This window comes from Helianthus annuus, chromosome 11 (genome assembly GCF_002127325.2).
Source record: "Helianthus annuus cultivar XRQ/B chromosome 11, HanXRQr2.0-SUNRISE, whole genome shotgun sequence".
Taxonomy (NCBI): domain Eukaryota; kingdom Viridiplantae; phylum Streptophyta; class Magnoliopsida; order Asterales; family Asteraceae; genus Helianthus; species Helianthus annuus.
This window is the reverse complement of record NC_035443.2, coordinates 12,894,182-12,920,774: the sequence shown is the minus strand read 5'-3', so window position 1 is coordinate 12,920,774 and position 26,593 is coordinate 12,894,182. Positions and strand designations below refer to the sequence as shown.

The 26,593-nt window shown below is 38.0% G+C and overlaps 2 protein-coding genes across 3 annotated transcripts; both read left to right on the top strand.

The window, feature by feature from the left end:
* Nucleotides 1–438: 438 nt before the first annotated feature.
* Nucleotides 439–25,665, top strand: LOC110889673 (tryptophan aminotransferase-related protein 4). 2 transcript variants are annotated; one of them, XR_004872085.1, is made up of 7 exons: nt 439–765; nt 934–1,120; nt 1,577–1,684; nt 1,780–2,054; nt 2,155–2,435; nt 2,598–2,940; nt 25,645–25,665. XR_004872085.1 is itself a non-coding variant. In XM_035979602.1 (6 exons), the coding sequence occupies exons 1-6, from the start codon at nt 464–466 to the stop codon at nt 2,810–2,812; spliced, it is 1,368 nt and encodes a 455-aa protein (XP_035835495.1). In that variant the 5' UTR covers nt 439–463; the 3' UTR covers nt 2,813–2,944. The 2 variants fall into 2 exon arrangements, 1 of the variants encoding a protein (XP_035835495.1); XM_035979602.1 differs by lacking the exon at nt 25,645–25,665 and having other exon boundaries at nt 2,598–2,944.
* Nucleotides 23,666–25,675, top strand: LOC110891790 (tryptophan aminotransferase-related protein 4). The gene is made up of 5 exons (XM_022139352.2): nt 23,666–24,014; nt 24,119–24,413; nt 24,513–24,787; nt 24,884–25,164; nt 25,314–25,675. Exons 1-5 carry the CDS (start codon nt 23,713–23,715, stop codon nt 25,526–25,528), a joined length of 1,368 nt encoding a protein of 455 aa, XP_021995044.1. The 5' UTR covers nt 23,666–23,712; the 3' UTR covers nt 25,529–25,675.
* Nucleotides 25,676–26,593: the final 918 nt, after the last annotated feature.

The following is a 26,593-nucleotide window of genomic DNA, read 5'->3' as shown; positions in this document are numbered from 1 at the left end:
GAAATAACTAAAATAATGACAACAAAACGTTGGTTATGCATGCGAGGCTGTTCAATCTATCTAGAAACTTGATCCAGTTTCTTAATTCCGGGTCTTTTTCATGGCTTTTTTTAATCACAACAACCATCTCTATTCTCTTCAGATTATGAAGACCAATATTATGTTACTAATATGCAAACGACTGTGATACGAAGTTGATTAGTAATATAATAAACACTAACTAAAAATGAAAACACGTTGTTAACAACGTTAATCATGTAATAATTAAATATGGCTTACAAAAAGAGTATAAACCCCACACTGAGCCGCCCATCTTGGCCATCCAATATCTAATTACATATGAGATTCACACGTACATGAGCTTGACCGGGTGGATCATACCCCGTTCCACTATATATATGTAATGACAACGTTTCATACTGCATCTTCAAGCCTGCAAAAATCTAAGTGACCTACGAACAAAATGAAGAAATATTGTTATGGAATATGTTTCTTAATTTCAGTAGCAATCAATATATTATTTAGTATACATCTATATGTAGGTGATGGTCCGAATCAGGAGATTAGTTGCCGGTCGTCATTGACATGGAGCGAGAAAGCAGCCGCAGAGGCGGAGGCGGTTGCAGCAATCTCATGCTCCGGCCACGGTAGAGCATTCCTTGACGGTTCGATATCTGACGGTCAACCTGTTTGTGAATGCTATGGTTGTTACAGTGGCACTGATTGCTCAGAATTATCTCCAGGATGTGCTGCTGATGCTAATAGGTATATAGATTTCTATTGCAGATGTCGGACAAACCAAAAGATAACTACTTATGTAACGTATAAATAAATATACATATTTATGTCCATTTCCAACACAATATACATACATATGACATTATTAAAATTTATTCTTAATTAAACCAGCTGTAACCTTTATGCATGTTGCAGTGGGGATCCTATATACCTTGAGCCATTCTGGATGCAAAATGCAGCGGATACTGCAGTCGTCATATCGGGGTGGCATCGTATGAGTTACGAATATGCTGATGACCCTATGATGTCACCAGAGCTCGACAAGTACATTCGTAAGCTACATTCAGTTGCCGGGAATGCGATCACTCAAGACCGATACATTGTCTTTGGCAGGGCCGTCTCTAAAAGTCATAAATTTTTTTTGGCCCTGTTCAAGATAAAAATTTTGGGCCCTATTCACAAATCTTCGTATAATATAAACTCATCAATTATTTAATCAAATATATAAATACAACGATAAATGTTATGAAATTGATAAAAACAAATTAACAAAAATAGTGTAGCAAAAATATCAAAGTATCGAACCTACCTACTAAGCGATTGGCCATTGGGCCTTTTAAGCAGACCCTTATTTAAGATTGGCCATTGGGCCTTTTAAGCAGACCCTTATTTATCAAACTTTTAATTGGGTTTTGAACTTGTTATACAAAATCCCCTATTTATAAAAAATCCAGATTCTTTTAAATATATATAAAAAAAATTTTAAAATTTTTTGGGCCCTATATTGATTTGGGCCCTGATCGCAGGCCCACCCTGCACTTGCTTGTAGCCGGCCATGGTCTTTGGTGTCGGGTCATCCCAACTTCTAAGTGCAGCTGTTTATGCTCTTTCCTCTCAAAACTCTTCTTCACCATCCAACGTCCTGGCTTCCACGCCGTTCTATCACGTAAATATCTATCTATCTATCTATGTAATTACTTATTATTCCAGTTGTATGATTTCTTTCTTTCTAATTATATAGCTTTTGTGATATACATACAGTTGTACAAGGATCAAACAAGGTTGTTTAACTCGAAGAACTTTGTGTATAGAGGAGACACAAACTCATGGCAAACAAATAACACGGATGTTATTGAATTTGTAACCTCACCAACCAATCCAGGTGGGGAGTTGAAGAAATCGGTTACAGGAGGGAAGACAATACACGATCATGCCTATTTTTGGCCACAGTTTACACCTATCCCGGGCCCTTCAGATCATGATCTCATGATTTTTAGTCTTTCTAAGCTCACTGGTCATGCCGGTACACGCTTTGGGTATGTTGTTTACGCCGTTCTAGCTTCTAGTTTTTTTCAATTATCATCTGTCCGGTATATATTGAACATCTTTCTTTGTACGTTGATTATATATATATAGATGGGCGATTATAAAAGATAAAGACGTATATGACAAGGTTTTAAACTATATCTACTTGGCTAATGCGGGGATTTCAAAGGACACTCAATTAAGAGTTTTAAAGGTTCTAAAAGTCGCAATGAAAGCAGATGGAAAACCCTTCTTCGAATTCGCTTATAACCAAATGAGTGACCGTTGGAATAGATTGACTTCTGTCTTCTCAAAGTCAACAAGATTTTCAATCCAGAGAAGACATCCTTTGCATTGCAATTTCTTTCACCAAACTAGGCAACCATCTCCAGGTAATTTTATAGGAAAATCTGGTTACTTATTCTAAAATAACAAGTAAAACTTTTTTAACTTTAAAAGAAATTCAAAACTAATTATAATAAAGCTAGCTAGTATTTTGGTATATTCTTGAAATGTTTGTTATGAACTTATGGTTTGATAAATAACAACTGCAGCCTATGCATGGGTAAGATGTGAAAGACAAGAAGACAATGATTGTGCTGCGGTGCTAAAAGCCGGGAAAATCATCGGCCAAAGTGGAAGTACCTTTAGCGCCAAAGATCGTTATGCACGACTTAGTCTAATTAAGAGCCAAGATGACTTTGAGCTGCTTATGCAACGACTGACCGAGCTAGTTTCTCTTGAAAACCACAACATAGAGATGATATGAATAGCTAAAATGAATTCACCATTATTTATAGAAACTCTTTAGGACTTATTAACCATCTTTGTAATATAAACTTGTTAGGGTGGTTAGATTTCACGCAACTTAATGGCGTTGCTTGTAACATCTAATAGGTCAGGGGCGGAAATCCCTTGTCTTTTTTAACCTGTCTCTCATAGTCAGGGGCGGACCTACCCACGATGGTCGGTGGGCGGCCGCACCCCATGAAAAAAAGGTGTTTAGTGCTAATTTTCGTCGAAAATCCCATTCGCACCCCTTGGATTTTTTCAACCGCACCCCTTGAAAATTTTCCACCGCCCACCTTAGAAAAAAATATTATGAATTATAAAAAAAATTAAACACCCATTATTATGAATATATATGTATATAACACAATTTGTATAATTATTCTTTAACCACTTCGGCCCCGCTTGCGGTGTACACATATAATGTATATATGTGTCGACCCCGCGGGGATAAAAGTGCAATTGCACTAATTTTAACGTTATTTTACTAATTTTGTGAAAATAACGTTAAAAGCAGGGACGCTTAATCATGCATCATGCAGTGACGTTGATAGTCGAAAGACAAAAGGGTACATGCACTTATCGGCCTTTTTTCCGAGAGTTAGCGTCTTATGTCCAAGGCTTGATGCAAAACTACTATGAAGCTGGGGGTCTCACTGGAAGCAGCCTCTCTATTTCTTCGAGGTAGAGGTAAGGCTCTCTTCATTTTACCCTCCTCGGACCCTATGTTAGCTTTGCTATTGGTGGGATTTACTGAGTATGATGATGATGATTCTTTATGTGACATCTGTGCCTATGCAACCATCAAACAAATACCAAATTTATGAAATATTGTGTTTCATACTTGGGATTTGTAAGAATATGTGTATCGTTTGCACATATCAATTCATGTTCGATTTCAAGCTTTAAATCGCTTTCTGGAAGGTTATACGCGCACTGACGCGTAAATATAACCACTTTAATGCAATGAACACTCCGGAATAGTGAAATACGCTTAACATACCTTAAATAACCTTTACATAACTTAGAAATAAGTTTTGTAAATATATGTGTATCATTTGCACATATCAATTCATCTTCTCTATTTTTCTTGATATCCAGTCGCTTCATGTTAACCACCAAATTGCAATATCTTTCTATAATCATTTTGGTGTTTTCAGTTTTCAATCCATGAAATAGATCAAATTCTTTCTTCAAAGTGATTTTTTGTTCTTGATCATGTCTAAACTTCTAACAAACTTCGTTTTTAGTGCTTTCCACATTGAGTGTGCACTTCCGTTGTGTTGCAGTAAGATCAAGATGTCTTCCTTAATGGCTTGTTGCAATATACTGATCATCATCTTTTCACTTTTGTATTTCTTTTTCTCTTTTTCATCTAACTCTTTAATAGCAACAATCTCTCCGTATTCTTCAATCGGTCTAACATATCGTTCTTCAACACATTCCCACGCCTCTAAGTGATTCGCTTGAACCCAATTTTTGAAACGTTCCTCCCATCCACTATACTCCTCGATATTCATGAGCTTAGGCGGTTTTTGCATGGCGCCCATTTCATTCTCTAAGTTCACGTTCTGAGCCATAGTGATCGGGGTAGCAAATGCGTTGTAAAATTCGTTTTCCATGTTTCAATGTAAAAAGTATACAAAAACACAATGTTCAAATGAGCTGGAAAGTCACGCGGCCTGGAAATCTTCAAACTGTACAAACTGAGATTTATAACTCACTCCGTACGACCTGGAGTGAATTCCAAACGGTCTGGTAACTCTAAATCACTTCTTGCGACCTGACTCAAACGAACTGGGTCAAACCGTGCGATCTGAATTCAATTTTATGTAAACAAATGTTAGTGAATTTGAATATAATTGGACCTTCAATATGAATATTTGACTAATTTGAATATGCCCAACTTCCAAGATCAGTAGTTGTATCTATCAAGGTAATCACGTGAATGATATAATGGCCGATATTCAATCAATTGCTATCACTTTATCACATGTATTCAAATATAATGGCCGACAACCTTTTATGACGAATCAATTCTATTTGACCAAAGATATGAATTCAGGAGATCACGTGAAGTGGTTATTAATGAAACCGATACATGTTGACAACTAATCAACCCGTGCGACTTAGACAAAATTTCAAACTGTCTGACTTTTTTCAAATGACCTGGCTCAAATCTCAAACGACCTGATCACCACATACGGTCTTACGGCCTGAGACAACAAAACCCAAACGAGCTGATAAACTTTCACACGATCTGATAAGATTTCAAACGATCTGAAGGTGTTTCAAAAGATCTGAATGTTTTTCGAACGATCTGAGGATATTTTTCATGCGATTTGAACAAGATTCACTCCGTTTGAAACTTCTAAGTCCAAAAATTCACCATTTTGTCAAATTTTAATCAGTTTTAGGTCTGATTTATGGTTTAATATGTTCATAGACTGATTAAAACTCAGTTTTACGTGTTATATCACAAAATCAGGTCATATTAACCATGAATTCACAGTTAATTTTGAGAAAAACGTGTAGAAAGTGAGTAGAAAGAAGTTGTTTTTGAAGAAATCAAGCTGAAATGGTAAGAACTCTTCCTCCTGAGATCTGATACCACTTGTAAGATCGGGGAATCGATCAAACGAGTCGTTCAGAAGAGTTCTTGATCAATACGAAAGGCGGAATCAGACGTATTGATGTTATATCAGCTAGAATCACACTTAGAATCACTTTAACTGTCAATTATATTGATTTGATAGTGTTTACCGATCGTTCGACACTTCGGCAGCACTTCGTCTCCGGAATCACAAAGTTACAAATGAAGATCCAAGACCACCTATTTATAGGAATGCCAGACCCCACGAACCATTTCATGCTTTCTGGCCAGACCCCATAAACTTGCCAGGTCGCACGAACTGGCCAGGTCGCACGAACTGGCCAGGTCGCATGAACCTGCCAGGTCGCATGAACTTAGTCACCTCGTGTGAGGTGGCTGGTTCAGGCCTGTTTCCCGACTCTCTCGTACAATATGTCCTGGTCTATCTATTCTATTGCATGCCTCGATACAAGACGAAGTCAACATACATATGCACTAACATATCACTACCGGGATGTATCGTATACTTAGACTTATGGGCTTCTTGTAAAATTCGGTGGCATAGGTTTCCTTGTTTTGGTATCCAGATTCTTTTCTTATGGAATCTCCAAATTCCATTGTTCCTTGTTCTAATTCCTTAATCATTCCTTTTAATATCTCTGTATCGTTCTTGATTACTGATTCCTGTACTTTTCTAATTTGCTTGTTTAAATCTATCTGCAGATTTAACTTAAGAGAACGTACCCGTCTTGGCTTTTCATGATACTTTCGACTTAAAGCATCAGCTATTACATTAGCCTTTCCTGCATGATACTGGATATTACAATCATAATCACTAAGGATTTCCATCCAGCGTCTCTGTCTCATATTTAACTCTTTTTGCCCGAAAACATATCTTAAACTCTTATGATCGGTGAAAATGGTAAACTTACTACCATAAAGGTAATGTATCCAAATTTTAAGGGCAAAAATTATGGCTCCTAACTCTAGATCATGGGTTGTAAAATTCTGTTCCTGATTCTTAAGTTGTCTAGAGGCATAGGCTATAACCTTTTGACGTTGCATCAACACACATCCATAACCTAACTTAGACGCATCACAATAGACTACAAAGTCTTCAGCTCCTTCTGGTAATGCTAGTATGGATGCGTTGGTTAATCTTTGCTTAAGAATTCTAAAGGCTTCTTCCTGTTTTGGTCCCATTCAAACTTAAATGATTTGCAAGTCAGTTTTGTTAAGGGATGGCTATTCTAGAAAAATCTCGGATAAACCGTCTATAATAACCTGCTAGTCCAAGAAAACTTCTCACCTCCGTTGGTGATTCAGGGACTTTCCATTTAGTAATTGCCTCAATACTTGTGGGATCCACATGAATTCCTTCCTGATTAACCAGATGTCCAAGGAATTGTACTTCTTGTAACCAAAATTCACATTTTGAGAATTTAGCATAAAGTTTTTCCTTTCTTAATAATTTAAGGAGTGCATGCAGATGCGGTGCATGTTCCTCTTTACTCTTAGAGTAATTAAGAATATCATCTATAAAGACAATTATGAATTTATCCAGATATGGTTTAGATATTCTGTTCATCATGTCCATAAATGTGGCTAGAGCATTGGTTAAACTAAATGGCATGACTGTAAATTCATAATGGTCATACCTTATTCTGAAAGCAGTTTTAGGAATGTCTTCTTCCTATACTTTCAATTGATAATATCCTGAGCGTAAATCGATCTTAGAAAACAATCGAGCTTCTTGAAGCTGATCAAATAGATAATTTATTCTCGGTAATGGATACCGATTTTTAATCGTGAGCTTGTTTAATTCTCGGTAATCAATGCACATACGCATTGATCCGTCCTTCTTCTTGACAAACAAGATTGGTGCTCCCCATGGCGATGAACTAGGCTATATGAAACCTTTCTCCAAAAGTTCATCCAGTTGTTTCTTCATTTCTTGCATCTCCGCTGGTGCTAAACGGTAAGGTGCCTTGGCAATCGGTGATGTTCCTGGTAATAGGTGAATTCTGAATTCAACCTCTCTATCTGGTGGTAATCCAGGCAACTCTTCTAGAAAAACATCAGAGAATTGAGATACTACGGGAATATCTTTCAACTCTTTTCCTTTAGGGTTAATGATTATGGAGATCATATACAATAGGGATCCTTTCCTTGCATAACTTGTCGTTTTCATCACCGAGATGAATTTTGTGGATTTGGTTGGCCTATCTCCTTTAATTATGATCTTTTCACCCTTTGGTGAACTCACTTTTATTGACTTTTGATCACATAGAATACTGGCATGGTTGGCTACTAACCAAGCCATTCCTAATACAATATCAAATCCAGACAGGTTCATTGGATAAAGGTTAGCAATAAAATTATGGTTTAAAATTTCTATTTTTGCTCCCTGCAAGATTTCAGTGATCTTAATGGATTCTCCATTTGCCGTTTCTACCAGACATTCTTGTTGAAGTTTAGTTAATGGTTGATTGAGAAGTTTGCAGAATGAAGTATTAATAAAACTTTGGTTTGCACCAGAGTCAAATAATACTTTGGCAAAAATATCATTAACTAAAAACGTACCGGCAATTACATCCGGGATCATCTTGGCTTCTTCAGCTGTCAAAACAAATCTGTAGCATTCTTGGTAGTTTTGTTGTTCATGGCTGGAGCTAGTTTCGGACATTTCGGCTTGATATGCCCCTTCTCCCCACAATTGAAGCATATCCCATTGTTGGGTTTCTTCCTACAGTCTTCTTTCTTGTGTCCCGATATTTTGCAGAAGTTGCAGTATATGGAACATCTTCCTGAAGGCTTTTTCTTGCAGTACTAACAGTAAGGTGCGGAAGTGGAACCTGTATTTTTCCCACAGTTAGAATTACCGTAGGGAAATTCCTGGGTAAGCTTTTGGACTAGGTTCTTCCTCTGGTTTTCTTCTTATGTACGTACTAATTTATCAGTCAAGGTATTGGCTAGTTCTACGGCTTCTTCTATGGTTTGTGGTCTAGCTGCCTTGACTACGTGTCTAATCTCACTGATTAATCCCCAGATGTAACAGAAGATTAATACGGGTTCTGGTGAGGCTAGGGTTAGCACTATTCTAGCATATTCGAAGAATATGGTAGTATAATCCTTACAGTCTACTCCAGTCATTCTAAGGTTTAGGAATTTATTGGCAATTTGTTACTTTTCATTGGGAGGACAAAATTTTCTTTCAACCATGTTCTTAAAATCAGTCCATTCCATATTATAAACTTTGTCACTTCCCCTAGACTAGAGAATAGTACTCCACCATTCTAAAGCTGCATTCTTAAATAGATTAGAAGCAAACATAATCTTATCTTCCTCTGCACATTTGCTTATTTTTAAGACTGCCTCAGTCTTTTCTATCCAACGTAGAGCTGCAATGGCTCCTTCATTGCCAGAGAATTCTATCGTTTTGCAAGACCAGAATTCTTTGTAAGAACAACCATATGACATGGTTCTTCTTCTTTTTGGAATATGCAATTGAAGTAATGGTCCATTGTTTACGCTGTGACTGGGTCAGTAGGTGGTCGTTTACTTCCACTGTTAGTTTTATTATTTTCCGCTTCTTTAACAGTCTTGATAATATATGGCATAGCGTCTATAATACATATGCCACTATATGTTGAATGGCACTATTATCTATTTGGTTCCCATTATTATCGTTATTCTAGTTTTCCTGATTCACTTCATTGTCCATCTGGATTTCAAACATTTATCAGTTATTAATATTATAGAATAAGATTTAATGCAAACAATCACGCAAACACATTGATCAAAATCGTCGAGCATTGCGACATTTACAATTTCTCTCTCTCCCTCTCTCACTCTCTCTCTCTATATATATATATATATCTATATATATATATATATATATATATATATTACAATCTACAACTGGAATTGAAACACACTACTAGTTATGCATCAGTAGGTATTAGGTTATGTATTTTATTGATAATATTTCTTTTCAAACTACACACACAAACATATATATATATTTTATTATTACTAGGGGTTCATCCAGTATTGCATGTTTCGCTCGTTGTATTTCCACACGGGCTTTTCCCCTATTTGTCTTATCCTTTCTCCTTCATCTACTAATTCCTCACCAAATGTGCGGAGTTCCTGCACGTTTTCTGTACTCATGGGTGGCGGTGGTGCTGGTATTAGGTCAGGGTACTGTGGTATAGGTTCTCCATATGGGTATGGGTTGTCTAGTATTTCTTGGACATACTGGTCGTTATCCCAATATGATTCTAGAGGGTTAAGGTTGGTATATTATGCTATAGGGTTTGGTATTGGTTCTTCCTGTGGATAGAGTTCTCGATAATCCCTATGTTCATCTTCCCATGGATCATAATCTAGAGGATTTGGTGCTGGGATTCTAGGGATTTCGTTTGGGTCGAAAGCTGGTATGGGAATTTGGTCTCCTTGGCTAGGTTCTATTTCCATTGGTTGGGTTGGGAATAGTGATAGTGGTTGTGGTGCTAGGATCTGGTCTAGGTTTGGGTCTGCTGCAGTGGTGGCTAGTATGTGAAAGTTGGCCAATCGCCTATTGACTATGTCTTGGGTCTGGGCGTTCATCTCCCTATTGGATGCTACTAAAGCCCTTTGTTACTGTAACTTTCTCATTCGCTTCCTACGCTCATGTGTTCTCCGACTGAACCATCCTCTGTTTTTCGTAGGGAATGGTTCTTCGGATTGCACCTTAAAGATGAAGATCCCTTCTTCTGTATCAGTAGAATACCCCGAAGGAGTAGGCTGTGAGGAAGTTCCTTCACTTTTGGGAGAACTAGATAGGTGACGATAGGCATCAGACGGACCTTGATCACTCATACTGTAAACTAACAAATTGTCAAATAACACAAAACAATGGTTGTAGCTCTGATACCACCTTCTGTCGCAACCCCCGACCCCTATCTTGGGAGCGGGCGGCCGCGAGCCAGTATCAGTGGTATCGGTGTTTATAAATTTGGCAGCGGAAATTACATCAGGACCGTAGTTAGGAAATAGTTTATCAGAGTAAAACACCACATTTTTATAATAATAAATACATGGGAGAATCCCAAGTTTCCATTACAACATGTTTATAGGGATAAACCCTAATTTATTGAAATAAAATTCTTTATTTAGGTAACTTTTATAGCCACTTTTCCAAGCCTTCGGTGCTCTCCAGCTGGCTTCTATTGGCTTTCACATTTTGTTACCTGAAATGCGTTTTAAAAAGTTTTATCAGCAAGAAATATTGGCGAGTGAATCCCAGTTTAATCAAAACATGTTTTATCATTTTACAGCATTGAGGGCAACCCGCAATTACATTTGTTTACATTTACTTTAATTACCACCCACGGTACTGTCAATCCTGACTTGTGGTCATGCTACTACTCACAATGTAGTAACAAGTTATGTATACAAAACCCCAACATACCGACAGTAATTGTAGAATCACAAATACTCAATCACTGTTTTATAATTTAAAACAATTGAGGTTTTGTAAAACATTTTACAAAAAGAGGAATTACCCACATTGCTATTTTAGAAAATTCCTGGTGACCTCCTTGTTATAATCTATTAAATTAAACAATGCACACGTGTTAGTAAGATAACTCAATTTACATTAGTTATATCCCCAAGACAATACTCCGATGACTGAGTCAGGCAAAGCCTTGCCTTGACATGCGTTACGGAGCTCTAGATCAATCGGGCAGCGTAACTAATACGTAACCTGGGGTTATAATACTTGCATTGAGGCAGAGCTTCGCTTTTTAGTGGGTATTATACCCGAGAATTATTTTTACTATTAGATATTTGAGAGAGAAATTTCGATTTTGAACGATTTCAACTGAACGTCGAAACCTCAATTTATAGGACTGGAAATGGGGCGGCTCGCGCCCCGCGAGGGACTTAAGACAGGGCTTCGAGGCCCGCGAGGCTATAGGGTAGGCCCTAGCCTCGGTTAGTCACCGGTATAGGCTTGCCGGGTGTCATGCCACGTGGCGGCATGGGGTGCGGCCTGGTGGCCAACTGTCGCGCCCCGCGAGAGTCAACCAGATTTGGTTTTATTTGATTTTGTAAAAATAAAGGTATTACGGGGCCGTTTTTCGTATACGGGGTATATTTTAGGACATATAGGGGTGTTTTAAGGATTTTAGGAGAGTTGTTATAAGTATTGTAGTTTGGTAATACAAAGTTTGTTATATATGCAATCAATACTATAACTCTAAAACATGCATTATAGGTGCTTTGTTTATAAAAAAAATATTGTCTAATTATTCCCATATTCATTCTATCACTAAACTCATATGAGGAGAAATATATGCAAATACGTGATTTGAGATATTATATAAACTTTTCATGTACTCGACCCCAATATTCAAAAATTAAAACATAGTTGGAGTTTCTTACCTACCAATGAAACCGGACTTTAGTGTCCATAAGTCAACCAACTCTCCTGATAAAAGACGATTCCTCTCGATAGACGTAGAGGAAGCTGATATGTCAAATGAAGGAGTAATGTAAAGTGTGATTATAATTACGATAAGCAAACAAAGGCATGTCACGTTACATTTACCATCATGATAGTGTTGCAATATAAGTATTTTGATGAATCAACACGAAACTAATAGGCAAAATAAATAACTCATTAAGAAAATGTGTCAGGTAGGTTAAACAGGTCAAAAGTTGTCCGGAAAATATTTTACAATAGATTATTCGTTATGAAAAACAAAACATTTTTCCTCTAATAGTTTTAAATCAACTGGAATTGGCCTAACATGTATAAGAGGTTCACTGTTTTAACCCTGAAATGTTTTTACCATGTGGACACACCCTTTTTTCAGCTCTAGTGCTATGACATACAAAATCACTATACTTATATCACAATTTTGAATGGAATAAACACATTGAAACACTATATCTTTATATATACAACTTATTATATGTTTATTAACCAGTATCTAAATAAATGAGATTTACCATACAAAGTTTTCCTTATATTTGAGAATACAACTACAAACCGGGTCAATCTAAACAATAATGCCTTAGTCTGAAAAAAGGCTAATAAAGTACATGTGACTCCTTCAACAAATATAAAGGTACACATTATGAGTCAGCTTTGATTTACCCAATGAAAACGAAAAGAAAGCCTTTGATCATAGGATATCTCGGGACACCGCTGGTAAATACGGGGCCATGGCAGCTGCACTTTATTTGTCTAGTTTTTTTTTTTTTTTTGGTTGTTGGAACCATGACCAATTGATCAGGCAATCATCATCTCAGACAACATTATCAAGTATCACCACATGAGAGTAACTATTGAATCAAGCACATTACTAAATCTTATCCACAACTTGTAATCCTACTACTCTATTAACCAAAGTAAAGTAATTACTAACACCTTATCCTAATTTCTTATAAGAATGTTAGGTACTTACAATGATCGAACCTGTTAGGGGCAATGAGAGCAGATTTGGTGCCTTATACAAATAGAAGTGCACAAGGAAGATCGTGATAACATAAATAAGACAACAACAATAATAAAGCAAAGTTGCACAAATGCTTTGAGAACTTGTACACTATACTTTCTTCTCACAAAGCAAAGTTGGTTTTATAATAGGTAATATAATATAATATAGGAAAAAAGTTGAGAATTAAGAGCCAAAGTTCAATGTGCCTTTTCAGAGATGAAGATAAGGACCATTGGCTCTCACCACCTTTACAAAATTCACCAGAACATATCTTCCTTCAAAATCATACTGAGCAAAAGTAGAAAAATTAAAGGAAATACACACTTAGAACAAAGAACATATAGGTGGTTAACATAATTATGCATTGACAACGGTTACCTTCAATTATTAGGCGCCTCTGACCACCAGCCACTCTCACGCATGGCTTCATGATGTACCCTAACTACGCGATGAGCTGATCTACATAAAAATGGAGAGATTCAGACAAAAAGAGCTTACCATTCTTGTCAGAACCGATTCAAGTCTCTGACGTTGCGGTTGTTCAAAATCATCTTCAAGTTTCCCATTCTGTCTCTAGATCGTCCGATGAGAGACACCGGTACCCTTGACGGAATCCTAGAAGCCACAGCTTTCACGGTCGCCGTCAACCACCACCACCAAGCCGACACGAGGTTGGCCGGTCGGAGACAGGCCGGTTTTTCCATCACTGCCGCTCCTCTCTCTCTCTCTTTGTCCATCGCTGCTCTCTCTCTCTCTCTCTCTCCTACTAGAAATGCATGATGTGAAAACCCAAAATGTTCGCGAACCCGAAACCCGTCTCACCGGATCCAATGCCATAACTCGATTTTGAACGACGGGTCATCTCCTTTTCGACCCCATATGAATCACAATAGTAGAGAACATTAGTACCTACCTTCTAATTGATCCATAATACACCTTTAGTGATCCATTTAATCAAATATTGAAGTCGTCATTACACCCATTAATGACCATAAGAACACTAATTGGTTAGGGGGTAGGGGCGCACCGTGATCGGCCCCCATAACGCGTGAAAAAAAAACACCGCCGCCACCCCATTGTATCACACGTCAACCTTACAACGCGTTAACGTTTTGACGCGTTAAACTTTCAAAATTTCGACCGTTTTGTTTGACCCTTGGCATTTGACCGTTGTTTAATAAAAAAACCCCTTAAACAATCTATTTATATTTCACACTTTTATACCATTATACCCACACCAAAACACAAACATATATCACACATTCTACATATTTCACAAATGGATTTTCCTACGGCTTCGACGTTTCCGATGGACAGCGATAGCGATAGCCAATCATCTTCCGAAAATGAGATGGTTGAATTTTTCGAGTTAGTGTATAATGAACTTGAAGCAAGTTCGAGCCTCCCAAAGAACAAAATGGTGGATCGTGATCGTATACATGCCAACGAAGTGTTAATGACCGATTATTTTATGGAGAACCGGGTCTACAATGCCGAAACGTGTAGAGATCGGTTTCGTTTACCAAAAGAATTATTTTTAAAGATTGTTGGATACATCTAAGCAAGCGAAGAATGGTTTGAAGAACGTTACGACAGGAGGGGCAAACGAAGTTTCACGCCGATAAAAAATGCACATCCGCCATTCGCCAACTAGCGACAGGTAACCCTCCTGATCAATTTGATGAATACTTAGCTATGTCGGACATAACTTCACGTGAATGTTTGCAATTTTTTTAACGCGATTATTAAATTGTATGGTAAAGAGTTTTTGCGTAAACCGACGAGACACGACATCTCACGTATTTACGCCGCACATGAGGCTAGATGGCATTTTCCAGGGATGCTCGGTAGCATCGATTGTACACATATCGAATGGAGAAATTGTCCAAGAGAGTTGCGAGGGGTGTATGTTAGGGGTGACGTCAAAAGACCAACCATCATACTTGAAGCAGTGATGTCGAATGATTTATGGTTTTGGCATTCATATTTTGGTGTTCCAGGTAGGTTACAACGACATCAATGTTTTGCACACGTCGCCGTTGTTTCAAACCGTAACGGATGGTACCGCATCCTTCTGTCCATTCTATGTTAACGGAAGATATTACAGACGAGGCTTTCAACTTGTGGATGGTATCTACCCATCATGGTCTGTTTTTGTTAAAGCTCCTTCATTTCCTGTCGAGGTTAAAGAAAAGGCGTTCAAAAGGTTGCAAGAATCGGCAAGAAAAGATGTTGAGAGGGTTTTTGGTGTTTTAAAGGGTAGATGGGGCATACTAAACCGACCGGTTCATACGACGAATAAGAAAACAATACATAGCAAAGTGTATGCATGTATCATATTGCACAATATGCTACTCAAAGAAGACGGATGTGCAATATCTCAAGATTGGGTGTCGGATCCTCCTACGCAAGTTCCCGTTCCCGAAAATATCCAACAAGACTTGCGTGATGAAGAAATTCACTTTTGGTTGAGATACGATTTAATTGAACTTGTAGGTTCTTTAGGTTTGGAATTTCCTAATTCGGACGCGGAGTAGATTTTCTTTATGTATTTTTTATTTTTATTGTAGTCTAAAATATTTCTAGAAATATTGTTTTTAATTTAAATGAAATTTATAATTTATAATTTATAATTTTATTGTTTTATTGTTAATTTATAATTTAAAAACAAAAAAAAAAGTTGTGAATGATGGAATTCCATCACAAGTGATGGGCATTTCCACTAAAATACATCCCTAGTGATGGAATAATGTTTGATTACATGGCGGAACTTGATTGAAAGTTATGAGTGAGTGATAAGTGATGGGCGCCCCTACCCCCTTATTACATAAATCGTTAAATTAACTACTAAAATTCATATCATTTGTTCTCGTGCTTATTCCTCATAAAACCCAACTAACATTTTCTATTATCATCCATTAGGGGGTAGGGGCGCCCCGTGATCGGCCCCATAACTCGTGATAATTAAAAAAAACACCACCGCCCCTACGTTTTAAAACGCGTGGATTTCATAACGCGTCAAAATTATCACGCGTTGTAAAATTGAAAAATTGACCGTTGTGGAGGGACTTGATGGAATAATGCTAATTTATAATTTTAAAACAAAAAAAATAGGTTGTAAGTGATGGAATTCCATCACAAGTGATGGGCATTTCCATTAAAACCCATATGGAATAATGTTTGATGACATGGCGGAACTTGATTGAAAGTTGTGAGTGAGTGATGAGTGATGAGTGATGGGCGCCCCTACCTCCTTTACAATCAATGAATTAAATCGACGAACAATCTAGGGCTCGTATCTTCCAACCTCGATATCTCTTTCAGTATTCAATCAAATCAGGTAATTCCAAAACCTAAACTTATTAATTTTTTGAGCTCTACAAAACTCCTCTATCCACTTCTGTGATAGAGGGCATTATACTAAACACGTTCTTAACTAATATAGTAAACACAAACTAAAAATGATAACACCTTCTTAACTAATATAGTAAACACAAACAAAAAATGATAACTCGTTCTTAACAAATATAGTAAACATGATAACACGTTATTAACTAATATAGTAAACACAAACTAAAAATGATAACACCTTCTTAACTAATATAGTAAACACAAACTAAAAATGATAACTCGTTCTTAACTAATATAGTAAACATGATAACACGTTATTAACTAATATTGAAATCTAATTAAGTTGTTATTAGTGTTATGTTTGGGCCATGCGGTTTTATGGGCTGCACACTTTGGTGTTATGTTTGGGCTATGTATGTGTACTGTTCAACTATATAAATACTGTTACTATTACTGTGTAATTATGCAAACGATCTGTGCTATGTGAAACATGGACTTATGTTCTAATTGTTAATACGTGTATGCGTGTCTACTTGAATACGGTCCTAACATTGGTAACCATAATAGGACGTGGTTGACCAAGCTTAGGGTAAATACTTTATCTACTGAGCAACTTAAGGTGAGTTCACACTAACTACAAGCATGCATTACCGATGGGTTGGGAACTTCCTACATTCCCGGTGGGTTGGGAACCTCACATATATTCTATTATGAGAGAATTGTTATTGCCAAAGGTTGCTTTTCTATTCATTTGTACAGCTATAAATACAGAAGAGAGTATTACAAATAAGGAGATACAATCTCACTCATAAAATACAAGATATTACAAGATATGTGAGATTTGACTAAATCATTTGATTTAGTATTTGGCGCCTATTACCCCCCGTCAATGCGAGCTGGAGGAGGTCTGATGCGAAGCATTGTGCGAAACTTTTCAAACAACGGTCGTGGAAGACTCTTAGTAAATATGTCCGCAACCTGTTGAGTGGTGGAGATGAATTTGGTGTTTAGGCGTCCATCAGTGACCAACTCACGAACAAAGTGATAATCAATATCTATTTGTTTTGCTCGTTTATGTGAAATCGGATTCTGACTTAAGAACAAAGCACTCTTGTTATCACATAAGAGGGTTGGAGGAGTTGTAGGTGAAGCATGCAATTCTCGTAACAAATGAGTTAACCATATAATTTCTGCAGCCGTGTTTGCCATTGCTCGATATTCCGATTCGCAGCTTGAACGAGAAACTGTAGGTTGTTTCTTTGCACTCCATGAGACTAAATTTCCACCCAAATAGATGCAATAACCATAAGTGGATCTTCGAGTATCGATACACCTAGCCCAATCCGCATCCGAATACCCTAGCAAAACTGTGTTTGGAGGACGTGTGAATGTTAACCCATAAGTTAACGTGCCTTTAACATATCGAAGAATTCTTTTTACCAGCTGAAATGGGAGGTGGTGGGGTTTTGAAGGTATTGGCTAGCTTGGTTTACGGCGTAGGAAAGGTCGGGACGGGTTATCGTTAGGTATTGGAGTGCTCCGACTAAAGATCGATAAAGCGTTGGATCATGAAAGGGCTGACCATTTGAGCTGAATATATCTGTGGATGTGAGAGGGGTGGCTACGGGTTTGGAGTCAAGAAGACCGGCACGTGAAAGAATGTCATAAGCATATTTTGATTGGCTTAAGAAGAGACTGTTTGCATTGTGAGTAACTTCTAAGCCAAGAAAATAGCTAAGGGAGCCGAGATCTTTCAACTTGAATTCCTCATGAAGACGTGATGTAAAGGAGGAGATGACTTGATTATCGTTGCCAGTAATAACGACATCATCGACATAAACTAGGAGATAAATTAGGACTTTCGCTCGGTGATAGATGAAAAGAGATGGGTCGGCACGACTGCATTGAAAACCGAGAGTGGTAAGGAAGCTACTTAATTGTTGAAACCAAGCTCGAGGAGCTTGCTTTAGGCCGTAGAGAGCACGATTAAGTTTGAAAACATGATTAGGGAATTGTGGGTTTTCAAACCCGGGAGGTTGCTCCATATAAACGGTTTCGTTTAGGTGACCGTTTAGAAAGGCATTATTAACGTCAAGTTGACGTAAATGCCATCGTTGAATGGTCGCAAGACTAAGTATAACACGGATAGTCGCGGACTTAACCACTGGACTGAAAGTGTGTGAAAAATCAATACCGGGAACTTGAGTAAAACCTTGGGCTACCAAACGAGCCTTGTATCGATCGAGTGAGCCATCGGACTTGTATTTAACACGGTATATCCATTTTGAACCGATCACATTGATTTGAGAAGGTCGTTGAACGAGTTCCCAAGTTTGATTTTTATGCAAAGCATCAAGTTCTTCATGCATGGCTTTGACCCATTTGGGATTTTTCAATGCCGTTTTGATACCCTTGGGTACATGTGAAGAAAGAAGAGCCTGGTGAAGAGTGTGTTCGGATAGATTTGCATGGTATTTATGTTTGAAGATGCCGGATTTTGACCGAGTGGTCATGGCATGGGATGAGTTAACGTTTGGATGTGGTGGGTCTAGTTGGTCTGATGAATCGGTTTGAGGAAGTGTGGAGGGTGCGACGGTTTGGGCTGGCGGTTCAGCTTGGGATAACATGGAGGGGTCAATGGTTTGGGCTGGAGGATGTTGTGTAAGGGTAGGGTTTGGGCTAGACTGGTGTGGGCTGGAAGGAGTGGCGGAATGGTGTGGGCTGGACTGGAGTGGGCTGGAAGGAGTGGCGGAATGGTGTGGGCTGGACCGGAGTGGGCTGGAAGTGTGTGGGATAACTGGTGGGCTTGAGAGTGGCGTAGGGCAGGACGTGCACAACGGCACTGTTTGTTTTGGTTTAGGTGTTGAGGGTGATTGAGTGGAGGGTGGTGAGGGAAGGGTATCTTCAAAATTCGAAATTTGAAGATTTGCTTCATTGGACGAAGAGTTTGGTGTTTTGAAAGGAAGCACATCTTCATCAAATTTGGCGTGTCTCGTAGTGTAGACCCGTGAGGTATTTGGTTCGAGGCGTCGATAGCCTTTGTAATGAGGGCTATAGCCAATGAATACACATGGGGCACTTCAAGGTAGTTATTCATTTTTTATATAATCCCGAAGATACGGGAAGACTCGACAACCAAATACCCGTAAATTTGAATAAGACGGAGGTTGTTTGAAAAGTACCTCAAAGGGAGTTTTGTTGTCGAGGAGTGGGGTGGGAAGACGGTTTATGATGTAAGTAGCAAAAGTGAATGCGTCAACCCAAAAAATTTGGTGGTGCATGTGCATTAAACATCATGGCCAAACCGGTTTCGGTAATGTGACGGTGTTTACGCTCAGCTCGCCCATTTTGTTGGGGAGTGTAAGGGCAAGATAGCCTATGATGAATGTCTTGTTGGTGAAAACATTGTTGCACCCGGTTATTGGTAAATTCGGTTCCACCATCGCTTTGAAAAATTTTAACATTGCATGAAAATTGATTTTGCACAAGATTAAGAAAAGCGATGAGAACGTTGTAGAATTCCGATTTGGCTTTGAGTGGATAAAACCAAGTGAATCTCGAAAAATCATCAATAAAGATGGCGTAATAGAGATATCCATCTGTAGATGTGACGGGGGCGGGTCCCCAAAGGTCACAATGCACAAGATCCAATACATGTGTGGCACGTTTTGTATTTTCAAAGAATGGTTGGTGTTGAGCTTTTGACAATTGACAAGACGTGCATAAACCCGGTTTGGGTAATAAATAAGTGACAAAAACATAACCAAGTTTATTCAAAGTTTTAATAGTATCAAATGAAACATGTCCAAGGCGACTATGCCATTTATCAAAGGAAGCTCGAAGATGAGATGCTGAAGGAGCGGCAACAAGGGACTTGTGACTTTGAGAGAGAACATAAAATCCGTTTTCACATGTGCCTCTAGCAGTGACCGCCGCCGTTTTTCGGTCCTGAATATGAAAGAAATTGTTAGAAAAAAGAACATCAACCGTTGAATCATTTGTTAACCGACTAATGGAAAGGAGATTTTTTGTAATATTTGGAACAACCAACACATTTTGTAAAGAAATGGAATTTGTTAAATTGCTTTTTCCAATATGAGTGACAGGTAGTGATTGCCCATTTCCAAAAGTAACGCGAGAGTTACCGAGATTGGACTGAGCATCATTTAGGCCACGAGTGTTAGGAAGCATGTGTGCGGTAGCTCCGGTGTCGGCGGTCCAATCTGGATCTTGAGCATTGATGTTGCACTGAGCATTAAAAGCTTGTGCTAAGTTTGCATCAAAAGGAATAGCCCGTTGAGCATAGGAAGCAAGGTTTGGACATGCACTCGCGTAATGACCGTCTTTTCTACAAAGTTGGCAATGAGGTGGTCGTTTGGTATAGGTACCACGACCACGAGTTGATGACGAGCCACGTCCACGTCCACGGGATGGGCGTTGAGTATTGTATTTTGGTGCTTGGGCAGAAAAGGCGGCCTGGGGAGGTTGATTTCCATGGAGATTGTGTAAAAATATTTCATGATTTTCTGCCTGAGCAAGTAAATCACGAAATGGGGGGGCTGGTTGAACGGTTCGTTGAGATGTGGAGAAGGTTTCAAACGAAATGCCAAGACCACATAAGAACCAGTGACGTTTGTCATCGTCACTGACGGGATGACTGATTGCGGATAGTTGGTCACATAAAGCTTTAAACTTGCGACCAAAATCCGATACAGTGGAGGCACCTTTCTGAAGCTGCCGAAGGGTGTCACGCAATGTATGCATGCGTTCAAGGGAATGGTGACTGTATGCCGCCTCAAGGGCTTGCCAAACCTGCAAAGCAGTAGTAGAACCGATTGTCTTGGCCATGGCTTCTTCAGTTAAGGTGGAGTTAAGAAGTAAAGAACCTTTTGGTCAACGGATTTCCAGGTAATAAATTCTGGATTTTTGATGGACTTTTCATCTTTAGTAATGGTTTCGGAAGGGATGACCGAGGTAGGATCGATGTGGTTAAGGAGACCAAGATAATCAAGAACAGGTTGGACTTGTTTTTGCCATGTAAGATAATTTGTGGAAGTAAGTCTGATGTTGATAAGGTGGGTTAGAGAATGTAGAGGAATGGCAGAAAGGTCTGATGAGGTAGACATGATTAAAAGGAAAAGTAGGGTTGAAAGGAGAAGGGTGGCGGCAGAGGAAAGAGAAGGTTGGGTAGGTCAAGAGGTGTAGGATCTCAAGGCTGATACCATGAGAGAATTGTTATTGCCAAAGGTTGCTTTTCTATTCATTTGTACAGCTATAAATACAGAAGAGAGTATTACAAATAAGGAGATACAATCTCACTGATAAAATACAAGATATTACAAGATATGTGAGATTTGACTAAATCATTTGATTTAGTATTTGGCGCCTATTATATTCCCACAGGTTGGGAACTTCATCTATTCCCGATGGATGAGAACTACATACACTAAACGAAACTCTACCAAGAAAGTCCCTTACATTTATACCGATTAATCGCTGGGAGCGAACGAGATATTAGTTGATAGCGCTATTAGGTTTGACAACCTCACACCGTGCTAGGAGCCGGCCTTGAACTATTATCTGGAAAGCTGGTTAATGATGGTAGACATTGACCAAAGGGTCGCCCCCATGATTTAATTACAACTTGGTAACTACATGAAATTAACGTTTTTGGGATAAAACGAGAGAACCTTTTTTTTGAAGTGAACTCGCCAACTTTATGTTGATACACACTACTGCATGCTTGTAGGTTCGTAGATGCTGCGCTGGAATCTGCTGGGAGCATTGTGGTGGTCGTCTAGAATCCGTTGTCGGATTCCTACTTTTAAATTATGTTTTTGAGCTACTTATGAACTTCATGCTTCCGCTAAACTTTTAAACTTTGTTTTAAACTTGCTTTGTCTTGGAACTTTATTTTAACCTACCATGTTTTAGACTTAAACGTTTTGTCACTAATCATGTTGAGGATGATTTTACTTGCTTATGATACATGTTCAATGTGATTGGTGGCTTGATCCTGGGCAGTCACACACCTCGCGGCAATACTCCGCATGTGGGATTTAAGGGTGTGACAAAAAGAAACGGTGGACATGGGACTCAAACCCGGCCCACCTGCTTAAATAAACCACACAGAAACTAGATGTGTTGCAGCGCTTTTCAATTCGTTACCCATTTCGGATGATATTTAATCCCATCCTGGACCTGCAAACTTGCATCACCTTCCTTCTCTTCCTCTTGTTCACGAACCCGGAACCCGTCTCACTGGATCCGACGCCATAACTCGATTTTGAGCGACGGGTCATCTCCTTTTCGACCCCATATGAATCACAATAGTAGAGAACATTAGTACCTACCTTCTAATCGATCCATAATACACCTTTAATGATCCATTTAATCAAATATTGAAGTCCTCATTACACCCATTAATGACCATAAGAACACCAATTGGTTAATACATGAATCGTTAAATTAACTACTAAAATTCATATCATATGTTCTACTACTTATTCCACACAAAACCAAACTAACATTTTCCATTATCATCCACAACAATCAATGAATTAAATCGACGAACAATCTAAGGCTCGTATCTTCCAACCGCTATCTCTTTCAATATTCAACTAAATCAGGTAATTACAAAGCCTAAACTTATTAATTTTTTGAGCTCTTCAAAAGTCCTCTATCCATTTCTGTGATAAAGGGCATTATAGTAAACACGTTCTTAACTAATATAGTAAACACAAACTAAAACTAAAAATGAAAACACGTTCTTAACTAATATTGAAATCTAAGTTGTGTTTAATCATTGACCATAGTTCTAAAGAAACTTTTTGTTATAAAAAATTTTCCCTAACAGTTTTGTTTTAAAATACTTACCACTGTTTTGGCGACCAACTTTTGAATTATTATTATTTTTTTTTTCATGAACATTTTGCCACCAACTCAATTCTAATTCTTGGCGTAAATCACTTTTAACACATGTGAAATAACTAAAATAATGACAACAAAACGTTGGTTATGCATGCGAGGCTGTTCAATCTATCTAGAAACTTGATCCAGTTTCTTAATTCCGGGTCTTTTTCATGGCTTTTTTTAATCACAACAACCATCTCTATTCTCTTCAGATTATGAAGACCAATATTATGTTACTAATATGCAAACGACTGTGATGCGAAGTTGATTAGTAATATAATAAACACTAACTAAAAATGAAAACACGTTGTTAACAACGTTAATCATGTAATAAAATATGGCTTACAAAAAAGAGTATAAACCCCACACTGAGCCGCCCATCTTGGCCATCCAATATCTAATTACATATGAGATTCACACGTACATGAGCTTGACCAGGTGGATCATACCTCGTCCCACTATATATATGTAACGACAACGTTTCATACTGCATCTTCAAGCCTGCAAAAATCTAAGTGACCTACGAACAAAATGAAGAAATATTGTTATGGAATTTGTTTCTTAATTTCAGTAGCAATCAATATATCATTTGGTGTAAATCTATATATAGGTGATGGTCCGAATCAGGAGATTAGTTGCCGGTCGTCATTGACATGGAGCGAGAAAGCAGCCGCAGAGGCGGAGGCGGTTGCAGCAATCTCATGCTCTGGCCACGGTAGAGCATTCCTTGACGGTTCGATATCTGACGGTCAACCTGTTTGTGAATGCTATGGTTGTTACAGTGGCACTGATTGCTCAGAATTATCTCCAGGATGTGCTGCTGATGCTAATAGGTATACTGATTGCTCAGAATTATCTCCAACACAATATATATACATATGACATTATTAAAATTTATTCTTAATTAAACCAGCTGTAACCTTTATGCATGTTGCAGTGGGGATCCTATATACCTTGAGCCATTCTGGATGCAAAATGCAGCGGATACTGCAGTCGTCATATCGGGGTGGCATCGTATGAGTTACGAATATGCTGATGACCCTATGATGTCACCAGAGCTCGACAAGTACATTCGTAAGCTACATTCAGTTGCCGGGAATGCGATCACTCAAGACCGATACATTGTCTTTGGTGTCGGGTCGTCCCAACTTCTAAGTGCAGCTGTTTATGCGCTTTCCTCTCAAAACTCTTCTTCACCATCCAACGTCCTGGCTTCCACGCCGTTCTATCACGTAAATATCTATCTATCTATATAATTACTTATTATATATTCCAGTTGTATGATTTCTTTCTAATTATATAGCTTTTGTTTTTTGGTGATATACATACAGTTGTACAAGGATCAAACAAGGTTGTTTAACTCGAAGAACTTTGTGTATAGAGGAGACACAAACTCATGGCAAACAAATAACACGGATGTTATTGAATTTGTAACCTCACCAACCAATCCAGGTGGGGAGTTGAAGAAATCGGTTACAGGAGGGAAGACAATACTCGATCATGCCTATTTTTGGCCACAGTTTACACCTATCCCGGGCCCTTCAGATCATGATCTCATGATTTTTAGTCTTTCTAAGCTCACTGGTCATGCCGGTACACGCTTTGGGTATGTTGTTTACGCCGTTCTAGCTTCTAGTTTTTTTCAATTATCATCTGTCCGGTATATATTGAACATCTTTCTTTGTACGTTGATTATATATAGATGGGCGATTATAAAAGATAAAGACGTATATGACAAGGTTTTAAACTATATCTACTTGGCTAATGCGGGGATTTCAAAGGACACTCAATTAAGAGTTTTAAAGGTTCTTAAAGTCGCAATGAAAGCAGATGGAAAACCCTTCTTCGAATTCGCTTATAACCAAATGAGTGACCGTTGGAATAGATTGACTTCTGTCTTCTCAAAGTCAACAAGATTTTCAATCCAGAGAAGACATCCTTTGCATTGCAATTTCTTTCACCAAACTAGGCAACCATCTCCAGGTAATTTTATTGGTTATTCTAAAATAACAAGTAAAACTTTTTTAACTTTAAAAGAAATTGAAAACTAATTATAATAAAGCTAGCTAGTATTTTGGTATATTCTTGAAATGTTTGTTATGAACTTATGGTTTGATAAATAACAACCGCAGCCTATGCATGGGTAAGATGTGAAAGACAAGAAGACAATGATTGTGCTGCGGTGCTAAATGCCGGGAAAATCATCGGCCAAAGTGGAAGTACCTTTAGCGCCAAAGATCGTTATGCACGACTTAGTCTAATTAAGAGCCAAGATGACTTTGAGCTGCTTATGCAACGACTCACCGAGCTAGTTTCTCTTGAAAACCACAACATAGAGATGATATGAATAGCTAAAACGAATTCACCATTATTTATAGAAACTCTTTAGGACTTATGAAGATTAACCATCTTTGTAATATAAACTTGTTAGGGTATAATGGGGTTGCTTGTAACATCTAATAGGTCAAAAATAAAATATGATTCATTCTCATTTGTAAATTTTGACATTTATCATTTTTGTTTCTCTTAGTTTATCTGAATTCATCTAGTTATCAAAAAGTAACTTAAAATCCTCTGTCTTTTTTAACCTATCTCTCATAGCCATTAGTGAGATACCACAGGAAGATATAGAATTTTAAACTTGTGTGACATATGGGCCAAGGGTGTAGACCTCTTAAAATGAAATCGATGATATACTGAATCATTGTTTTAATTTAAACTAGATCAAACTTTTTCTGCATAGATAACTAAATAAAAATATATTAAATAACTCTTTCTTTCTTATATATTTATATGTATTAGAATGCTAAAACAAATCTTCTTTTGGTTTACTCTCTAAGATATTGAATTCACATAATTTTAGAAATCCAAGAAAATAAAGTTTTTTAGGGCCAATACGTACCCTTTCTAGTTCATATATTTTGACCGGGTGCGCTCTCTTGATCTATTATACAAGAGTTGAGGATGAATGGAAAGTCTCACTTAATTTGAGACATAAAGACTCAAATTAAAAGACATTAAAACTCTACTTAAGAGTTTAGTCTTTAATTCACCATATGAAAAGTTTATTAATAATTATAATTTCATTAAATTATAATTCACTAAATATTCATTCACCAAATTTTCAACACATAGCTCAGTTTTCTTAGGGTGGTAGGGCGGTCACCAAAAGTTAAGGTGAAGAGGGGGAGATGAAACCACCAGCAAGGAGCGGAAGGGTGAGGTGGTGGTTGCTGAATTGGGGTGATGTGTCGGATGTGTTGTCAGAGAATAAAGCGGGAGTGGGATGAAGAAGATATGTGGATCCCATTGTTTTGTATTTGAGTAAATTTTACTTTTTGTCCTCTATGTATTATCTGAATTTTGAAACGTGTCCTTTAAAAGTTTTAGTTTCAGTTTATGTCCAAAAAAC